Raw genomic sequence first — 18,403 nt, 5'->3', positions numbered from 1 at the left:
AAATGCCCCCCCCCCCCCATTATGCAATAACAATGTGCAATAACCTTATATTTATTTGCTACCACCTCCATTCTTGTACATCTCAGTATCTCCTTCTATTCTATTCCATTCTATCATCTATTGCACAACTGTATATACAATCATTTCTGTTTCAATTTTTTTTCTTTTTCAATTATTTGTTTATTTATATTTACATGTGTGTTTTTTTATTCTCATCTTATTTTTATTGTCTGTGTGTCTTGTTGTCTCTGTGAACTGGAAGCTTATGACACTAAAACAAATTCCTTGTATGCGCAAGCATACTTGGCAATAAAAGCTCATTCTGATTCTGATTCTTATGTTTAACGAATGTTGTTTCTTGGTTTTGTCAACGTTAGAGTAACATTCCATTCTATTGTTTTGAAAACATTATAAAAACATTACATTTGAATGTTCTCTCAACATTTAAACACCTGTTTTTTACATTTAAAGAACGTTTCTTCTTGGTAATGTTTAATCAAAATTTCCCCTTTTTAATGTATTGGAACGTTTCTCGTAGTTATGTGAATGTTCGACAAACATTCCATTTTATTGTTTATTTTCCATTTTATTGGATATTTAAAAAATGTATGAGAATGTAACATTTGAATGTTCTCTCAACATTAAAACACCTGTTTTTTCTATGTTTAAAGAATGTTGTTTTTTTGGTTATGCAAACGTTAGAGGAACATTCCATTCGATCGTTTTGAAATTGGTATGAAAACATTATTTCCGACTGAAATATTTTCTAATTTTTTTATTTCTTTTTTTTATGTTAAAAATGTCTAGTTTTTTAATGTATTAAGAACATTTCTTCTTGGATATGTGAACGTTAGAGGAACATTCCATTGAAAACATGAGAGCATTACATTTGAATATTCTCACAAATGTTTAGAACACCCATTTTTTTGTACCTAAAGAATGTTGTTACTTGATTATGCAAACGTTAAGAGGAATATTCCATTCTATCATTTTGAAAACATTATGAGAACGTTACATTTGAATGTTCTCTCAACATTTAAAACATCCTTTTTTAATGTTTAAAGAATTTTTGGGGGGCTTATGTCAACATTAGAGGAACATTCCATTCTATAATTTTGAAACCATTATCAAAACATATCTTTCTGAATGTTTTTTAAACTTTCAAATAGGGATGCACGATATTGGATTTTTGCTGATATCCGATATGCCGATATTTTTCAAATCATTTTGGCCGATACTGATACCGATATATTTCCTTTTTGTTTGGAAACAACACCAAGTCTCTCCTGTGCAGAAATTATAAGCAAAATATTTTAAAATTTTGGTTAGTTTTTAATAAGAACTTATTTGTTAGAATTAAATAAACCATAACGAAGGTTTTTTGACAGTACACTGAAGCTTTGAAAATAACTATAAATAAACTATATATCAATCGCTGCATTTTTTCCCCAGAAAGATGCAGTGTTAACCCTAACATTTTATTTTATTTATAAGATTTAACATTTGTAAATGGTCTAAAGCAAAAGAGTTGTAAAAATGCTGAAAATCTTTTAGAGCTTATGATTTGTTTTAAACATAAAACATATGACACATTAATGAATAAATCAGTATATATAAAATTATTTAATTTACAAATGTCATGTTTGTGATTTTTTTTTTCATGCAAGCTATAGCTTTTGACCTTTAAATCAAAACATACTCATTAGTTTATAACATCAATTACTGCTTTATTTAATCAGAAACACAGTCTAAATGGTACTTGTGTAGGCTATTTTACTTTTAATTTAATTAGAAGTAGGCCAACAGCGCCCCCTACAGATTAAAACTCCTTACCGAACAGGCATTAGGACCCGGGGGAGGCTGTCACTGCTGCCGCTGCACGTGCTATTACTGTTTACTCTATCACACACCGAATGCGTCGTTCTGTACTGTATTCTCAGTTTAAATGCAGCGATCCAAAAGAGTGAATCTAATCATCATTCAGACAAAACTTTGCTTCAAGAATGAGCCACACTGCTGACATGTTCTTATGACTTGCACACCCTGAGCACATGTGAGTTAACTCATTCCTCTTATCGGCAAGACATATCGGCATCATTTTTCATATCGGAACAATGCCGATATTTACATTTAAAGCCATTATCGGCCATTTCCGATATCAGTCCGATAATATCGTGCATCCCTACTTTCAAAACATCCAGTTTTTAAAAATGTATTAACCCTCTAAGCGCCAAAGTCGCAAAATTGCGACAAGACGTCATACTTCATGAAATAGACTGCAGTTCCTAATATGGTGTAATATCTCATTTGTATTCCCCACCACTAGATGGCAGACATGTAGTACTTCGATTCTAGACCAAAATTGTTTGAGGAAATAGCAGAGCAAATGAGCTATTGTGTCATTGATGCGGAAGCAATTCAGTTCATAACGTGTGAGTAAATTGTAGAGATCTCTTGAGATTTGTGAGAGAAAATCGCCAAATGGCTAATAAAAAGTTGTTTGTGAGGATGTATTGCAAATGTTATTCGCCGATTCTGACTCTGAAGGGGAATATTTGCCTTTTGGAAATGACGATCGGCCGTCTAATGATCGCGCTTCTCCCGGTACATCTTTTCCACGCAATGGTGCCGCCGCATAAGCTTTTTATAAAGCTATTTGAGCAAAAGAAACAACATTTATGACAGTTGTTATCCGATTTCATTGGTGATTTCAAATAGGAAATTTAATCATAAGCTTATTGAACAATTTTGGAGAATTTTATGTTTCCCTATTCAAATAGATATGAGCTGCACTTGGATGCCGAAGAGGCGTTTCAAAGATGGCCGCTGAGTGACAGGACTTGTCTTAAAGAGACTTTGACAAAGTACAGCAGTCAGTGTGGGGTATGTCTGTGCGCTGTGCCATACAATGAGAACTATAAACTGTCACCTAGATACCTGATTGGGCAGATAGTTGGTCAACTGATCAAAAAATAGGCACATGTATTTTACTATGGCACAGTAATATAGTAATAATTTATTACTTTCTCCTGTTTTATTGTTGGTTTCCTCTTTTCTGATCATTTGGAATGAGGATAAAAAGACAAAAAAAAACCCTGCAAATAAGCTGAAATATCTACTATTTCCTGAATATTACGAAATTCAAGAGGGCCACCCCCTGATGATGTCATAATATGCAAATTAGATTAGTATATTTACACCCCACATAATCTTTCGGTCATGCCCAACATTTTTCTAATTTACTGTAGATCTCTATCTTTAAGCCATTTCAAGCCATAAGCTTTTGAAATCTTGATGTCAAAATCCAGCATTTTTGCCAAATAAACTTGGCGCCTAAATGGTTAACATTTTGTCTTATGTGAATGTTAGAGGAAAATTCCATTTAATCATTTTGAAAACATAATGAGAATGTTACAATGTTCAATGTTCATTTAAAACACCTATTTTTGTATTTAAAGAACGTTTTTTTCTTCGTTATGTAAACATTAGAGGAACATTCCATTCTATTATTTTGAAAATGTTCTGAGAACGTTCCCTGTTAGCTGATCATAAATGATTTTTTAAGAATAATAATCAAAACACACCCCCCCTCCTCCCCAAGATTTAGTTTATCGGTTATGTTTAATATTCTAAGAATATTGCTAATTTTCTCTTAACATTTATCAAAAACAAACATCATGATTAGATGCTCCATGAACATTATAATCAAATGTTTTTCTGCTAACATTACAAAAACATTGAACAAACATTAATGACATGTTTTGAGAACAGAATGTTTCCTCTCAACATTACAAGAACATATGTCAGATATGAATAATTTTGTAAGAACGTTTCATAAACATTATTCGGAGGATGTTTTGTCCTAACATTTACATAACCTTTAATAAGGGCGTAAGTGTCGCATCAATGGAGCCCATATGCCTCGAGTGGAGACAATAGAGGCATTCCTCGCATCCTCCACTGCTGCCAATGATGAAAGAGCGAATTAACCAAAACCATGCTTGTACACACATACAAACTCCGTCTCACAGGGCTTTAGACGTCATGTTTTGGAAAGTCTTTCAGGAGACAAGACATTTGTCTGGCGAGCCAGCCCGGAGTTATTTATATAGCATGCAGTGGATCATTTCCATCGGAGCAAAGCCGAAGAATTTCAGTAGATAATCCACAATTATATACAACCTCAGAGCTCTGTCAGAGCCGTATAAATCCCCGCTGTTAGCCGTCGAGATAAATCAGCTCTCGTGGTTTTACAAGTTAGTTGTTTAAAATGATGGAAGACTAGGTATGTCATGAATGATGCTGTGATCCCACTGTAGATGCTCTGTTTATTTTCAGTGTATTATTATTTATTGATTGTTTTTTTTGTTTTGTTTTTAAAGCATTACATCATAACCTGATGTCATCATTTCCATCATTTGGTTCCCCTTGTCTCTCCTTTAAGTAGCCATTAGTTAATATTAATATGAAAAATAACTTGTTTTCATGAAGTCTTGAACTTAAACACTTGATTCTGTGCATCAGATGCTGATTAGATGGAGGTGGATTTGAAAGCATTCTTATAAGAAAGGGGTGGAGTTTAAGAGGATTAACATTTTTGTTAATTAAAAAGAAAATTAACATTAACTGACAGTAATATATTATTTCAGCTAGTTCAGTTTAATTTAGCTTGAAGTACTAAAATAGCTAAAACTAGACAAGCTATAACTAATACATAAAAAAATTAAAACTATATAGGCATATTAAATTGACAGCAAAATTGCTAAAACTTTAATATTAAAGTGAAAACAGAAAATATGAAAATTAAATCTAAATCAAGATATTAACAAAAATAAATTATCAATCATATAAAATGACACCGATATATGCAAATCAATATTTTTTTATTTTAATTTTAAAAACTACAAAAATAATAAAAAGTTTTTAACAAAAAATAAAAACTACAAAAATTCAACAAAACCCACTAAAACATAAACTAGAGTAAAAACAACAAAAAAAAATATATAATTTTAATAATTACAAAAATACAACAACATTTCTAAAACTTTAACTGAAGTTAAAACTGAAAATATATATAAAATTAAATCTAATTTAAAATATTAACCAAAAAATATAATAATATATCAGTGATTCTAAAATAACCCTGACAAATGTACAGTTTAATTGTTCACAGTAAGATTGATTAATGCATTTAGAAAATAGATTTTATATATAGATTATATATAGATTTTATATATGCCTATGTATATTTATTTTCAGTCATCTTATGAAAATTAATAATCGGCACAAATGCAATCCCAGCGATTTTTTGGTGAGGGTTGAGGAATTGTTTAATTTGATTTGTAATGAAAAAACTATTTAAAAAAATAATAATTAAAAAACTGATTTAATTTAACCTATACAATTATTTTTTTTAAATACAGGTAATTATTATTATTTATTTTGGTCCTAGAGTTAAGGAAAGATATGATGTAAAGATAAATCATAGATTAACTTTCAGCTTGTTATTCCTGAGAACAAATCAATTGAGGTTTATATAAAAACAAAGCTTTATAAAAATCCATATTACAGCACTGATAAACACATGCAGGTATTTACTAGATTCATTAATGCTAAACATATCCATACACAGATGCTGCATGGACATGTTTGGAGGGCAGAGAACGGAGCTGCCGAGTGATTTCTGTGAGTTTGTGTGAACACAGTTGTTTGGCAGCACAACAAAGACTCTGTGAAGCACAAACAACACAAACGAGCAGCGGGTCAAACTCCATCCAAGCAGCGGGTCAAACTCCATCCACATCTGTGCTGCTTCTGAGACAGAGCTGAGCTGAGATGATGCTCTTACATCTCAGTCGTGTCGTCACATGACATTTACAGCTCAGCTGATTGGCTCAAAGATGCAAAACATGCACTTAGATGATGATGATTGTCGTATCAGAGAGATATCAAACTCACCGTCATCATAATGAGCTGCAGACTCTCAAATCATTAGGAAACTCATAAACGAGTCTCATGTTTGACACCAGATGAGCCGGTCCAGAAATCAAAAGCATTCTTGCTCTGGTTCCGTTGAATTGGCTCCAAAAGCGTCTTTGATGCTCATCTGTTTGAGATGAGAATCACACACCTCTTCCTCATGTTTCTTGTTGAACTCGTTTATGGATGTGCTAGTAACGTGATACGCAGAACTCATTAATTCACCGCTTTACTGCTTCATTCAGCAGCCCATCAGTTCCTAATATCACACCGTTCCTGCAGTATGTAGTTAGTATGCGGTGCTTTACGGGAATGTTGTGTATGCTTAACAACTCTGTGTCAGATATAAATAAATGAACTGTATGTGACATCAGCTGCTCTATTTCGAGTCATTTTGATCAGATATTTTATACTAAGTTGAATTAAAACAAGACACCTTGCATTAAAGGAAAAGTTCACCCAAAAATTAAAATGTGCTGTAAATATGTTCACACTCAAGATCAGGATGAGTGTGTTTCTTCATCAGGTTTGTAGAAATGTGTCTCTGCATCAGTGTCTCAGCAATGGATGCTCTGCAGTGAATGGGTGCCGTCAGAATGAGAGTCCAAACAGCTGATAAAAACATCACAATAATCCACACCACTCCAGTCCATCAGTTAACATCTGGAGAAGACAAAAGCTTTAAAGTTTAGAGCTGTTTTGTCTTGTAAACGCTGCTTGATCTGTGCAGATTTCTCTCCTGATTCACACCAGAACACTTTTTCACTGGAGGAAGAGTTATTATAGATCATATTTGAGTTAAAAACATCTTATGCTGGATTTGTTTCAGCTTCTGTCTACTCCAGATGTTAACTGATGGACTGGAGTGCTGTGGATTATTGTGATGTTTTATTCATTCACATCCATTGCTGAGACAGTGATGATAACTGGATGTGAATGATATCAGATGGGATGTGTATTGTTTCCGTAGGCCGTGTTCAGTAAATAATCGGTCAGTATTTCTGATTCTTCATGTGTTTGTCCTGCAGCGTGTGTGAAGGAGGTTGAGCAGGTGTGTGAAAACCCCTCTGAGGAACATCTACAACCCTTCAAGGACAAGATGGAGACCTTCGTCAGCACCGGTGAGTCTCAAAGACATCACCTTCACCTGTTAGAGAAATAAAGCATCTGAGTGGGCTGACCAGCAGGACTCGATAGAGATCGGACTATAAGACCAGACCTGGGTGAACTGGTTTTCTGGTCATCTGCTTCATCAGTAGGAGAAATCACTCAACTGATCAAAGTGAAGCTACTTGTGCATCATTCATTCATTTGTTCACAGTGTTGGGGGTAATGCATTACAAGTAATGTGAGTTACGTAATCAGATTATTATCATTTTAAGTAACTAGTAAAGTAATGCATTACTTTTTAATTTAGAAGGAAATATCTGAGTTACTTTTTCAAATCAGTATCTCCAGTTCCTGTGTTTGTGATGTATTGAGTGACAGCTCTGGTGTTGAGAGAAAAGTGCAGAGCGTTGTGTGTGAACAGGATCTTACTGTAGATCTAGACTAAATATCTACATGATCTTACTGTAGATCTAGACTAAATATCTACATGATCTTACTGTAGATCTAGACTAAATATCAACATGATCTTACTGTAGTTCTAGACTAAATATCAACATGATCTTACTGTAGTTCTAGACTAAATATCTACATGATCTTACTGTAGTTCTAGACTAAATATCTACATGATCTTACTGTAGATCTAGACTAAATATCTACATGATCTTACTGTAGATCTAGACTAAATATCTACATGATCTTACTGTAGATCTAGACTAAATATCAACATGATCTTACTGTAGTTCTAGACTAAATATCTACATGATCTTACTGTAGATCTAGACTAAATATCAACATGATCTTACTGTAGTTCTAGACTAAATATCTACAGGATCTTACTGTAGATCTAGACTAAATATCTACATGATCTTACTGTAGATCTAGACTAAATATCTACATGATCTTACTGTAGTTCTAGACTAAATATCTACATGATCTTACTGTAGTTCTAGACTAAATATCTACATGATCTTACTGTAGATCTAGACTAAATATCTACATGATCTTACTGTAGATCTAGACTAAATATCTACATGATCTTACTGTAGATCTAGACTAAATATCAACATGATCTTACTGTAGTTCTAGACTAAATATCTACATGATCTTACTGTAGTTCTAGACTAAATATCTACAGGATCTTACTGTAGTTCTAGACTAAATATCTACATGATCTTACTGTAGATCTAGACTAAATATCTACATGATCTTACTGTAGATCTAGACTAAATATCTACATGATCTTACTGTAGATCTAGACTAAATATCAACATGATCTTACTGTAGTTCTAGACTAAATATCTACATGATCTTACTGTAGATCTAGACTAAATATCAACATGATCTTACTGTAGTTCTAGACTAAATATCTACAGGATCTTACTGTAGATCTAGACTAAATATCTACATGATCTTACTGTAGATCTAGACTAAATATCTACATGATCTTACAGTAGTTCTAGACTAAATATCTACATGATCTTACAGTAGTTCTAGACTAAATATCAACATGATCTTACTGTAGTTCTAGACTAAATATCTACATGATCTTACTGTAGATCTAGACTAAATATCTACATGATCTTACTGTAGTTCTAGACTAAATATCTACATGATCTTACTGTAGATCTAGACTAAATATCAACATGATCTTACTGTAGTTCTAGACTAAATATCTACAGGATCTTACTGTAGATCTAGACTAAATATCTACATGATCTTACTGTAGATCTAGACTAAATATCTACATGATCTTACAGTAGTTCTAGACTAAATATCTACATGATCTTACAGTAGTTCTAGACTAAATATCAACATGATCTTACTGTAGTTCTAGACTAAATATCTACATGATCTTACTGTAGATCTAGACTAAATATCAACATGATCTTACTGTAGTTCTAGACTAAATATCTACATGATCTTACTGTAGTTCTAGACTAAATATCTACATGATCTTACTGTAGTTCTAGACTAAATATCTACAGGATCTTACTGTAGATCTAGACTAAATATCAACATGATCTTACTGTAGTTCTAGACTAAATATCAACATGATCTTACTGTAGTTCTAGACTAAATATCTACAGGATCTTACTGTAGATCTAGACTAAATATCAACATGATCTTACTGTAGTTCTAGACTAAATATCAACATGATCTTACTGTAGTTCTAGACTAAATATCAACATGATCTTACTGTAGTTCCAGACTAAATATCTACATGATCTTACTGTAGTTCTAGACTAAATATCTACAGGATCTTACTGTAGTTCTAGACTAAATATCAACATGATCTTACTGTAGTTCCAGACTAAATATCAACATGATCTTACTGTAGTTCTAGACTAAATATCAACATGATCTTACTGTAGTTCTAGACTAAATATCAACATGATCTTACTGTAGTTCCAGACTAAATATCTACATGATCTTACTGTAGTTCTAGACTAAATATCTACAGGATCTTACTGTAGTTCTAGACTAAATATCAACATGATCTTACTGTAGTTCCAGACTAAATATCAACATGATCTTACTGTAGTTCTAGACTAAATATCAACATGATCTTACTGTAGATCTAGACTAAATATATCAACATGATCTTACTGTAGTTCTAGACTAAATATCAACATGATCTTACTGTAGTTCTAGACTAAATATCTACATGATCTTACTGTAGTTCTAGACTACATTCATTTCACTTTTGGTGTGAAAGGGCTTTATATTTGTAAAAGAAGAACTTTTTTTATATTAAAAACAAACAAGCAAGCCCTGCCCAGATTTAAAAAGTGACTCAAAAGTAACGTAACACATTACTTTCCATAAAAAGTAACTAAGTAACATAATTAGTTACTTGTTTAGGGAGTAACGCAATATTGTAATGCATTACTTTTAAAAGTAACTTTCCCCAACACTGATCATTCATTCATTCTCTGTTCACCTTCTGTTTTATAACAATCTCATGAAAACATCTCATATTTCACTCCAAAATCAAAAGAAAGAATTACATATATTATTATATTTTCCATGAAAATTAAGCGTGTCCTTCAGACCATTAGGACTTTTACACATTTGCATGTCAATTAAGCACATTAATATTACTGTAACGTGTCTGCACTTTTTATTATTCACTAGATGCTCATTTCCTTAATGCTACCGTTTATTACCGATTACTTTAAATCAGCATATATTAAAGACAATGCTGCACTTTATATTTTGTCTTTTAAGAACAGGGCTTTTCAATCCTTTAAATACCACAGACCCACGAATATAATCATCCTCATGGAAAGGACACCATCATAAAATGTATTGCATAAATCCCTTGTATAACGACCCAACTGATGAAACATTTATATTACAAATTTCTATTATTTGGAAAATTGTTTTAATCAAGTTGCATTATTCTGTTCTACTCTATTGTACATGTCATATTTATTTATTAACTTTTTATTTTAAACTTATTTTAATCTTATCATTTAATTTTTTTATTTATATTATTTATCTATTAGATTAATAATAATTATTTATTTTATATTTACTTATTTATTCTTATTCAATAATTATTTAATAACTAATCATTCATAATAATTTATCTTATTTTAATCCTAATTATTTATTTGTATAAATGTTTAATTATTTACAAATTTATTTATTTTAATATTATTATATATTTAATCTAAATTATTAATAGATTAATAATATATATTTATTTATTTGTTTACGTACTCATTTATATATTTTTGTTATTCACTAATTATTTTTAAATAATTATTTAGTAAGTAATAATTTATCTTAAACTTTTATTATTAATATTATTATTATTTATTTCTACATTTTTTACACTGTTTTTCCCAGACTTTTCCATGGACCCTCCCTTGTGGCCCCCTAAATAAGCTATAATTTTTTATTTCATAATATCTAGATATTTTTATCGTTCTTCCCTAGTGTTTGATTGGATCTGGTGTGGAGTTATTATTCTGGAGCTGTCTGTGATCATTAAATCATCTGATTCTCAGCTATTATCAGACTGACCGTGAGAAAGCGCGTCGATCACCGTGTTTAATGTCATTATATGTGTGGTTTTTATCGGTGCGACGTGTTGCTTCATAATGAAGCCGAATCTGAGGTCGGCGGCCGCTGAGAGCAGCGAGTCGCTTTTAAAGGCTGGATTTATTGTCCCGCTCAGCGTGCAGGTCCCATAACTTTCTAGTTAGCCACTACTGGTTTCATGTTTACAGACGGAGCTGAGGAGAAAATTCACACATCGCGCTCGACACACACAAACAGCAGAGGGAGACCGCAGGCGCCAGTCCACCCCTGCTGAGACCAACGCCACTGGTCACACACACACACACACACACACAGAGCGCTGTTCACACTCGCCCCCACCGGAGACCCCCAACACTCGCCTTTGAACAGTTTTGGGCGACTTCCCCCTCTTAAATCTAGGAGTGGGAAAGGTCCCCCATCACAGTAAAAAAAAAAAAAAAGGGATGAATCTGGAAAATGCAATAAATCTGAGATCATAGGCGCGCTCTGGCCTGAGATAAATTCTTGCACCTCGGCCGGGCCGCCGCACACATCTGCCTTGCATTTAGACACTTTTACATGGAGCAGCTCCACGGGAGCCACTCGAGATCCGACACACACACACACACGTCGACACAAACACACTCCGTGAGAGGAAAACACATCAACACAAGCGCTTTAACGTCTCTGTTGTTTCTGGGGAGCTTCTGTTTCTCCTCCGATAAAAATTTTTTTCACTTTTGCATCGAAAGAGATCTCAGCAGTGCCCCCAAATGTGCTCGGATTTGTTCAATATGAACTTCAATCATCTGGAAAAGAGCAATATAAAGACAATTTTGAGCAACAGACTTAAATGTGATGCTGCAGCACAAAAGCAGTCTTAAATCGCTGGGGTATATCTGTAGCAATAGCCAACAATACATTGTATGGATCAAAATTCTAACAAAAATTTTAATGCCAAAAATCATTAGGATATTAAGATCATGTTCCATGAAGATATTTAGTACATTTCCTACCATAAATATATCAAAACTTAATTTTTGATTAGTAATATGCATTGCTAAGAACTTCATTTGAACAACTTTAAAGGAGATTTTCTCAATATTTAGATTTTTTTGCTCCCTCAGATTCCAGATTTTCTAATAGTTGTATCTCAGACAAATATTGTCCTATCATAACAAACCATAAATCAATGGAAAGATAATTTATTCAGCTTTCATATATGTCATATATGTTTTTAAAGGATTGAAAAATGGACCCTTATGGCTGGTTTTGTGCTCCAGTGTCACAAATCAGAATCAGGAAACCTCTCACAAATCGGTCCGGATCATGTATCACCTCTAAATAACAAATATTGTACATATATTTATGTTTTATTTCAGTGTGAAATAGATTATTTAGATCTGCAAGTGAGTGCTAGGGGGTCCATGGAAAAGTTTGGAGAAAAACAGTGTAAACATTTTTTAGAAATAAATAAATAATAAAAATAAGATTACAATAAATGAATTATTTAATAATTATTCTATAATAATAATTATTTACAAAACATAAAGAATAAAATCTGAATGATTCTAAACAAACTGTAAATCTAAATAAATAATTATTAATCTAATAATAAATGGCATTAAGTTAATAAATAAACAAACAAATGAATAGTAATAATAATTAATAAATATATGAATTAATAGATTAGATTAAAATTAAAAAGTAAAATAAATAATAGAATAATGTGACAGAAATGAATAGTCATGTATAATATATCTCTATATATATCTGTTTTAGTTTTAGGAGAAATATTGAGATGCAGTGAGAAATATTTAAGTTCATTTTTTATTTAAGTTCATATTGAGACTCAGACTTTAAGTATCTTGGTACATCTCAGCACAGTTTGAGTGTTATTTTAGTATCAATTATTTATGTTTTAAAACGTTTTTGTAACTATTTTGAATGTTTTTGTTTTCACTTAAATGTTAGTTAAAGTTTTAGTAATGTTGTGTGTTTGTCATTTTTATTAGTTCTTTTATTTTAATAGATCTATATTGTATTTATACATTTTTATTTATTATTTGTTTTGGTTTATTTAGCTTTAGTTATTTTAGTACTTCAAATTAAGAATGAAATGCTGCCAAATAGCTGAAATGGAATAAGTTTAAGTGATCTGCAATATTTTATTCTATGTCAGTTATCGTTTATTGTGTTTCAAATAACAGCAGCGGTGTTTCTGGTTAACTTCAGGTTATCAGATTCACTTTCTCTGGAGAAGCAGGAGCAAGAGTCTCATTGAAGAGATCCTTGAGATGATCTGATGTTCGTGTTTTTATTCGCAGCTCAGTCGGAGTACGAGACTGAAGACGAGCGGATGCAGGCGGCACAGAAGAGGTAAGAACCGCCGGCAGATGATGAGATAATATCACTCACCTGATGAGAAGCCTACACTGACAGCATCATGACTAATGGGATCTAATCAGAGCTCTAGCTTTGCATAAAAAACAGATATTGCTCCATTTTTCATTAGACTGAAGTATTTCTTTGATATTTTTCAGTATTGACTGAAATGTACTTGTTTTAATGTTTCTGAAAGACGTCTCTTCTGCTCACCAAGGCTGCATTTATTTGATCAAAAATGCAGTAAAAATTGTGAAATATTAGAATTAAAAATGTCTGTTTTCCATGTGAATATCTGTTAAACTGCACTGCAAAAAATGCTTTTCTTACTTAGATTTTGTCTTGTTTCCAGCCAAGATATCAAAAAAATCTTAAATCAAGAATTATTTTCTAGACAAGTAAAAATTATTGTCTTGTTTTCAGAAAAAAAAAGTGAAAAAAAGTGAGCTTTTGCTTGAAACAAGAAAAATAATTGTTTTCTGTTTGAAATAAAAAATATTTAGCAGATTCCCGTTGGCAGATTATTTTACTTGCTCTAAGCAAAAACTCACTTAATTTAGATTTGGGTTTTTTTCTGAAAACAAGACAATAATTTTTACCTGTCTAGAAAATCCTTCTTGATTTAAGAATGTTTTTTAAAAAATTATAGTTGGAAACGAGACACAAAATCTAAGTAAGAAAAGCATTTTTTTTTTGCAGTATATAATTTATTTATTTGATCAAAACTAAAGTAAAAATAGTGAAATATTATTACAGTTTAAATCAGCTGTTTTCTATCTTAATATACTTTAAACTGTAATATATTTCTGTGATCTGCAGCTGTATTTTCAGCATCATTACTCCAGTCTTCAGTGTCACATGATCTTCAGAAATCATAATAATATACTGATTTACTGATCAACAAACATTTCTGATTATTATCAATGTTGAAAACAGTTGTGCTGCACAATATTTTTGTGGAAACCGTCATACATTAGATTTTTCAGGATTCACAGATGAATAGAAAGTTCAGAAGAACAGCATTTATTTGAAACAGAAATCTCTTGCAACATTATAAATGTGACTTTTGATTGATTTAGTGTGTATTACTCTTACTGCGCTTGTGCATTGATTGATGACGTCTGGCTGGTTTTGTCTGCTTGCGAGTGTTTTCTGTGTGAGGAGCAGGTGATGTTATCGTTCGCTCTTATCGTGTGTGTTCCTGACTCCCAGCAGTAATACTGCAAACTGTTTGAGCTGATTTATACGCAAGCCTTCGGCTGCCAGATGCTGCACGACGGAAAATATCTGGAACTTTTCATAGAGGGGGAAAAGGACAAACAAAGCATATTGATTATTTTTCCTTGTTTAGATTTGAGAGTTTTTTTGTAACCTGAAACAAAACAAAGTGAAACACACACACACACACACACACACTCGTATAGACTGCAGATGTCGACGTGGTGGTGTTTGAAAGAGCAGAACGGACGCCACGCTTGACTCCATGTTAATGAAGCTGTTGAATTGGCCAATATTGATCAAAAGAGGCTGGCAGCTCCAGAGTCGTTTAATTTCCCTTTAATTTGCTCGTGGAGAAGCGCCGGGCGGGAGCAGCGGTGAGCCAGGCTTTTCCCAGAGTTCCCAGGAACGCACCTCGTTAAAGTGACACGTGGGTGATGGATGCGGGCCGCGGGCGATCGTCCGGACCTGGGTGGGCATCCACATGTGTCCCGACCCGAGGGAGTCACCTTTACACGCAGCTAACACCCTAAACACCGCCAGCGCTTTGATCCGACGAACCAGTCTCTTGCCACCATCACCAGCAAAACAATGATTTGCTTCCTTAGTGTCTTGTTTTGTTTTCTAATTCTGGAATTAAGATGCGTTTACTTGACAAGTAAAATGACTCAAGATATTATGTCTTGTTTTATGAAAGAAATATCCAAATTTGGTTAGTTTTTGCTTCAAACAAGTAAAAATATCTGCCAATGGGGTAAGAAAAATAATCTTGTCTATCCTTTGAATTAAGATGATTTTTTTTACCCCATTGGCAGATATTTTTGATTGTTTTAAGCAAGATTTAAATAATATTTTCATAAAACAAGACATAATATTGTCAACTAAACGCATCTTAATTCCAGAATTTGTAGGTATTTATACTAGAATACAAGACAAACATACTAAGGAATACATTTTTTTATTTTTGCAGCGTATTAAACAAACAAAACGCTCTTAAAGTAATGTTTATGGAACATTTGTTGTAACGTTGAGAGAAAACATTCTTGGAATGTCCTCATGATGTTATCTGTGCTTGATGAACTTTCTCATAACGCAGAGAAAATGCTTGTAGAACTTAAATCCCAAAACTTCCTTATGATATGTGCTCGAATATTCTAAGAAATGCTTTTTTTGTACCCTGTACAAGAATAGAATATTAAATAATCTTAGAATATTAAATGCATCAGATTATTAGATGCAATAGAAGAGCCTTTTTGTCTAAATGGTTCCATAAAGAACCTTTAACATCTGAAGAACCGTTCTGTTTTGTGGTGAAAGAAGGTTCTTCAGATTATAAAACGGTAAGAAAGAGATGGCATCGCTGTGAAGAACCTTTTAAACACCTTTATTTTTAAGAGTGTAGCGCGATATTTCTGCAGAGTAACTCAATATTGTAATGCATTACTTTTAAATGTAACATTCCCCAACATTGCCTTTAAATAATGTTTCAATCAAGAAAACCGGACATTTTAATGTTCTTAGAATATAAAACAATAAACATTGAAATAACGCTCTGAGTTTTGAGAATGTTGTAAGAAGCGTTTTTGTAAGAAAACATTTGAACATTTTAGAAACCTTTCAGAACAATGTCCCCCAATGTTTTTAGCTATATTTGTTAGTGTTTGTTGTCATGTCACTGGACTGGATGGTGATGCAGCTCCGTGTGAGACGAGGAGAGATGAGTGTGTCTGTGTTATCTGTGGGTTTGTCAGGCAGGCGCAGGGCAGCAGAAATCACCACATCTCATGCATTCCAGATTAATGCTGCGCAAATCACACAGTAACGCCGTAGCTCAGATGACACGAGTGTGTGTGTGTGAGTGTGTGAGTGTGTGAGTGTGTGTGTGTGAGTGTGTGTGTGTGTGTGTGTGTGTGTGTTTGTGTGTGTGTGTGTGTGTGTGCACTTTACCTTAGAGATTAAACTTAATTTACTCTAGTCAAACAGAAAAAACAGAACATGTGGTTGCATGTTTATATATTTGTTTGTGTCCCACAGTAATGAAAAACCTGCAATTATCAGGGAATTTGTAAATTGAGAGGGATTTTTCTAATGATTGATTTATTAATGTTCTCAGCTATTTTTAAGTCATTTATAATTAATAAATAATTAAATAATTTATAATTAATAATAATTAATAATTTAAAATGTTTTCAATTTCATGTTTGATTGTCATATGTTTGACTTTATCTTATTATGTTTTATAAATTATAAATATATATTTGTTAATTCTTATTATTTTATTGATGTTATTCTCGGATATGTTATTTGTTTTTATTTTGTCTTATTTTCATAAATGAATTATTCTCATTATATATTATTTATTCTAATATATTCTAAAACATTTTAATTTCTTAAAAAATTTTAATTGCTGTAACATATTTGTTTTGAATTGGAATAATTTTTTCCTGCCATCAGCAGCCTGATTAATTTTATATTTTTATTTTCAGTTTGTGACTGCTGTAATATATTTGTCCTGCCGTCAGGAGCTTAAGAAATCTAGTAATTTATTTTATTTTATTTTATTTTATTTTATTTTATTTTATTTTATTTTATTTTATTTTATTTTATTTTATTTTATTTTATTTTATTTGATATTTTATTTTATTTTATTTTATTTTATTTTATTCAGTTTGTGCCCGCTGTGATATATTTGTCCTGCCGTCAGGAGCTGGATGAATCAGCAGTGATACGCACCTGAGCGTTCCTGGCGTGTCCGTGTTCTCCTCGGTTGGTGTCATGTGTGATCTGTCACACGCCGGACCGTTAATCTCGCCGCTCCACTTGATTTGCGGCCGCTGAGCGTGATTTTCTGCCACTAACAGCACATTGTGTTTAAGTCTCTTTCCACGCTGTTTTACCCTTAATGGGAGTAAATCTTGTCATCATTCGTCACAACAGCAGCCGGGACAGTTTCACAGGCATTCCTGCTCTGATTTATCATGAGAGAATTAAAGCACATTATACTCAAATACTTGGCAAAAACTGTTTGTAAACCAGTCAAATAAGAAACTTGCTAGAAACAAGAAAAGTTTCATTCTTAAACGTTTTAGTTGATCCTATGGGATCCTGTTTGTTTCTTAGAGTTTTATTTGAGCACTTTATTTTTAAGTTGCACACTTTTTTTCCGCATTTTATGCACTAGTAAACCAGACATAATGTTCATAGAATAGTCAAATAAATGTTGAAATAACACATTTTGGGTAAAATAGTTAGTAGAATGTTGTTAGAGATATTTTAATAACCCAATTTGTTAGCTAGGAATATGCTTGTTTCTATGTAAAATACACTACCAGCCAAAGGGTTTTGAACAGAAAGATTTGTAATGTTTTTTAAAGAAGTCTCATCTGCTCACCAAGCCTGTATTTATTTGTACAGTATATATACTGACTCGTGAATGGTATAGTGTATCATGTTATAAAAAGCTTTTTATTTCAGATAAATGCTGATCTTTGGATCTTTTTATTCATCAAAGAATCTTTTGATTGTCTCATCAGAGCAGATATCATGTTGACCGTGGAGACCGTCTCTCTCTGACTTTCCATGTTTCTCTTGTAGTTTCCAGGACATGGTGATGTACTTTGGGCTCAAACCCAAGTCTGGAGAGAAGGAGGTTTCTCCAAACCACGTCTTCATGCTGTGGTAC

The 18,403-nt window shown here is 32.6% G+C and overlaps 1 protein-coding gene across 2 annotated transcripts in view; it reads left to right on the top strand.

Moving 5' to 3' along the window:
• The window catches only part of LOC306850622 (formin), a 97,227-nt gene that overhangs the window by 74,550 nt on the left and 4,274 nt on the right, over positions 1-18,403 (top strand). For both annotated transcript variants that reach the window (XM_079386344.1, XM_079386345.1), the window contains 3 exons: positions 7,008-7,100; positions 13,446-13,497; positions 18,316-18,403. The exon at positions 18,316-18,403 is cut by the window's right edge and continues 62 nt beyond it. In XM_079386344.1, the coding sequence (XP_079242470.1) occupies positions 7,008-7,100; positions 13,446-13,497; positions 18,316-18,403 (233 nt within the window). The remainder of the gene's footprint in view (positions 1-7,007; positions 7,101-13,445; positions 13,498-18,315) is intronic.

This window comes from Barbus barbus, assembly GCF_936440315.1.
Source record: "Barbus barbus genome assembly, chromosome: 30".
Taxonomy (NCBI): Eukaryota; Metazoa; Chordata; class Actinopteri; order Cypriniformes; family Cyprinidae; genus Barbus; species Barbus barbus.
This window is presented reverse-complemented; position numbering and strand designations above follow the sequence as displayed.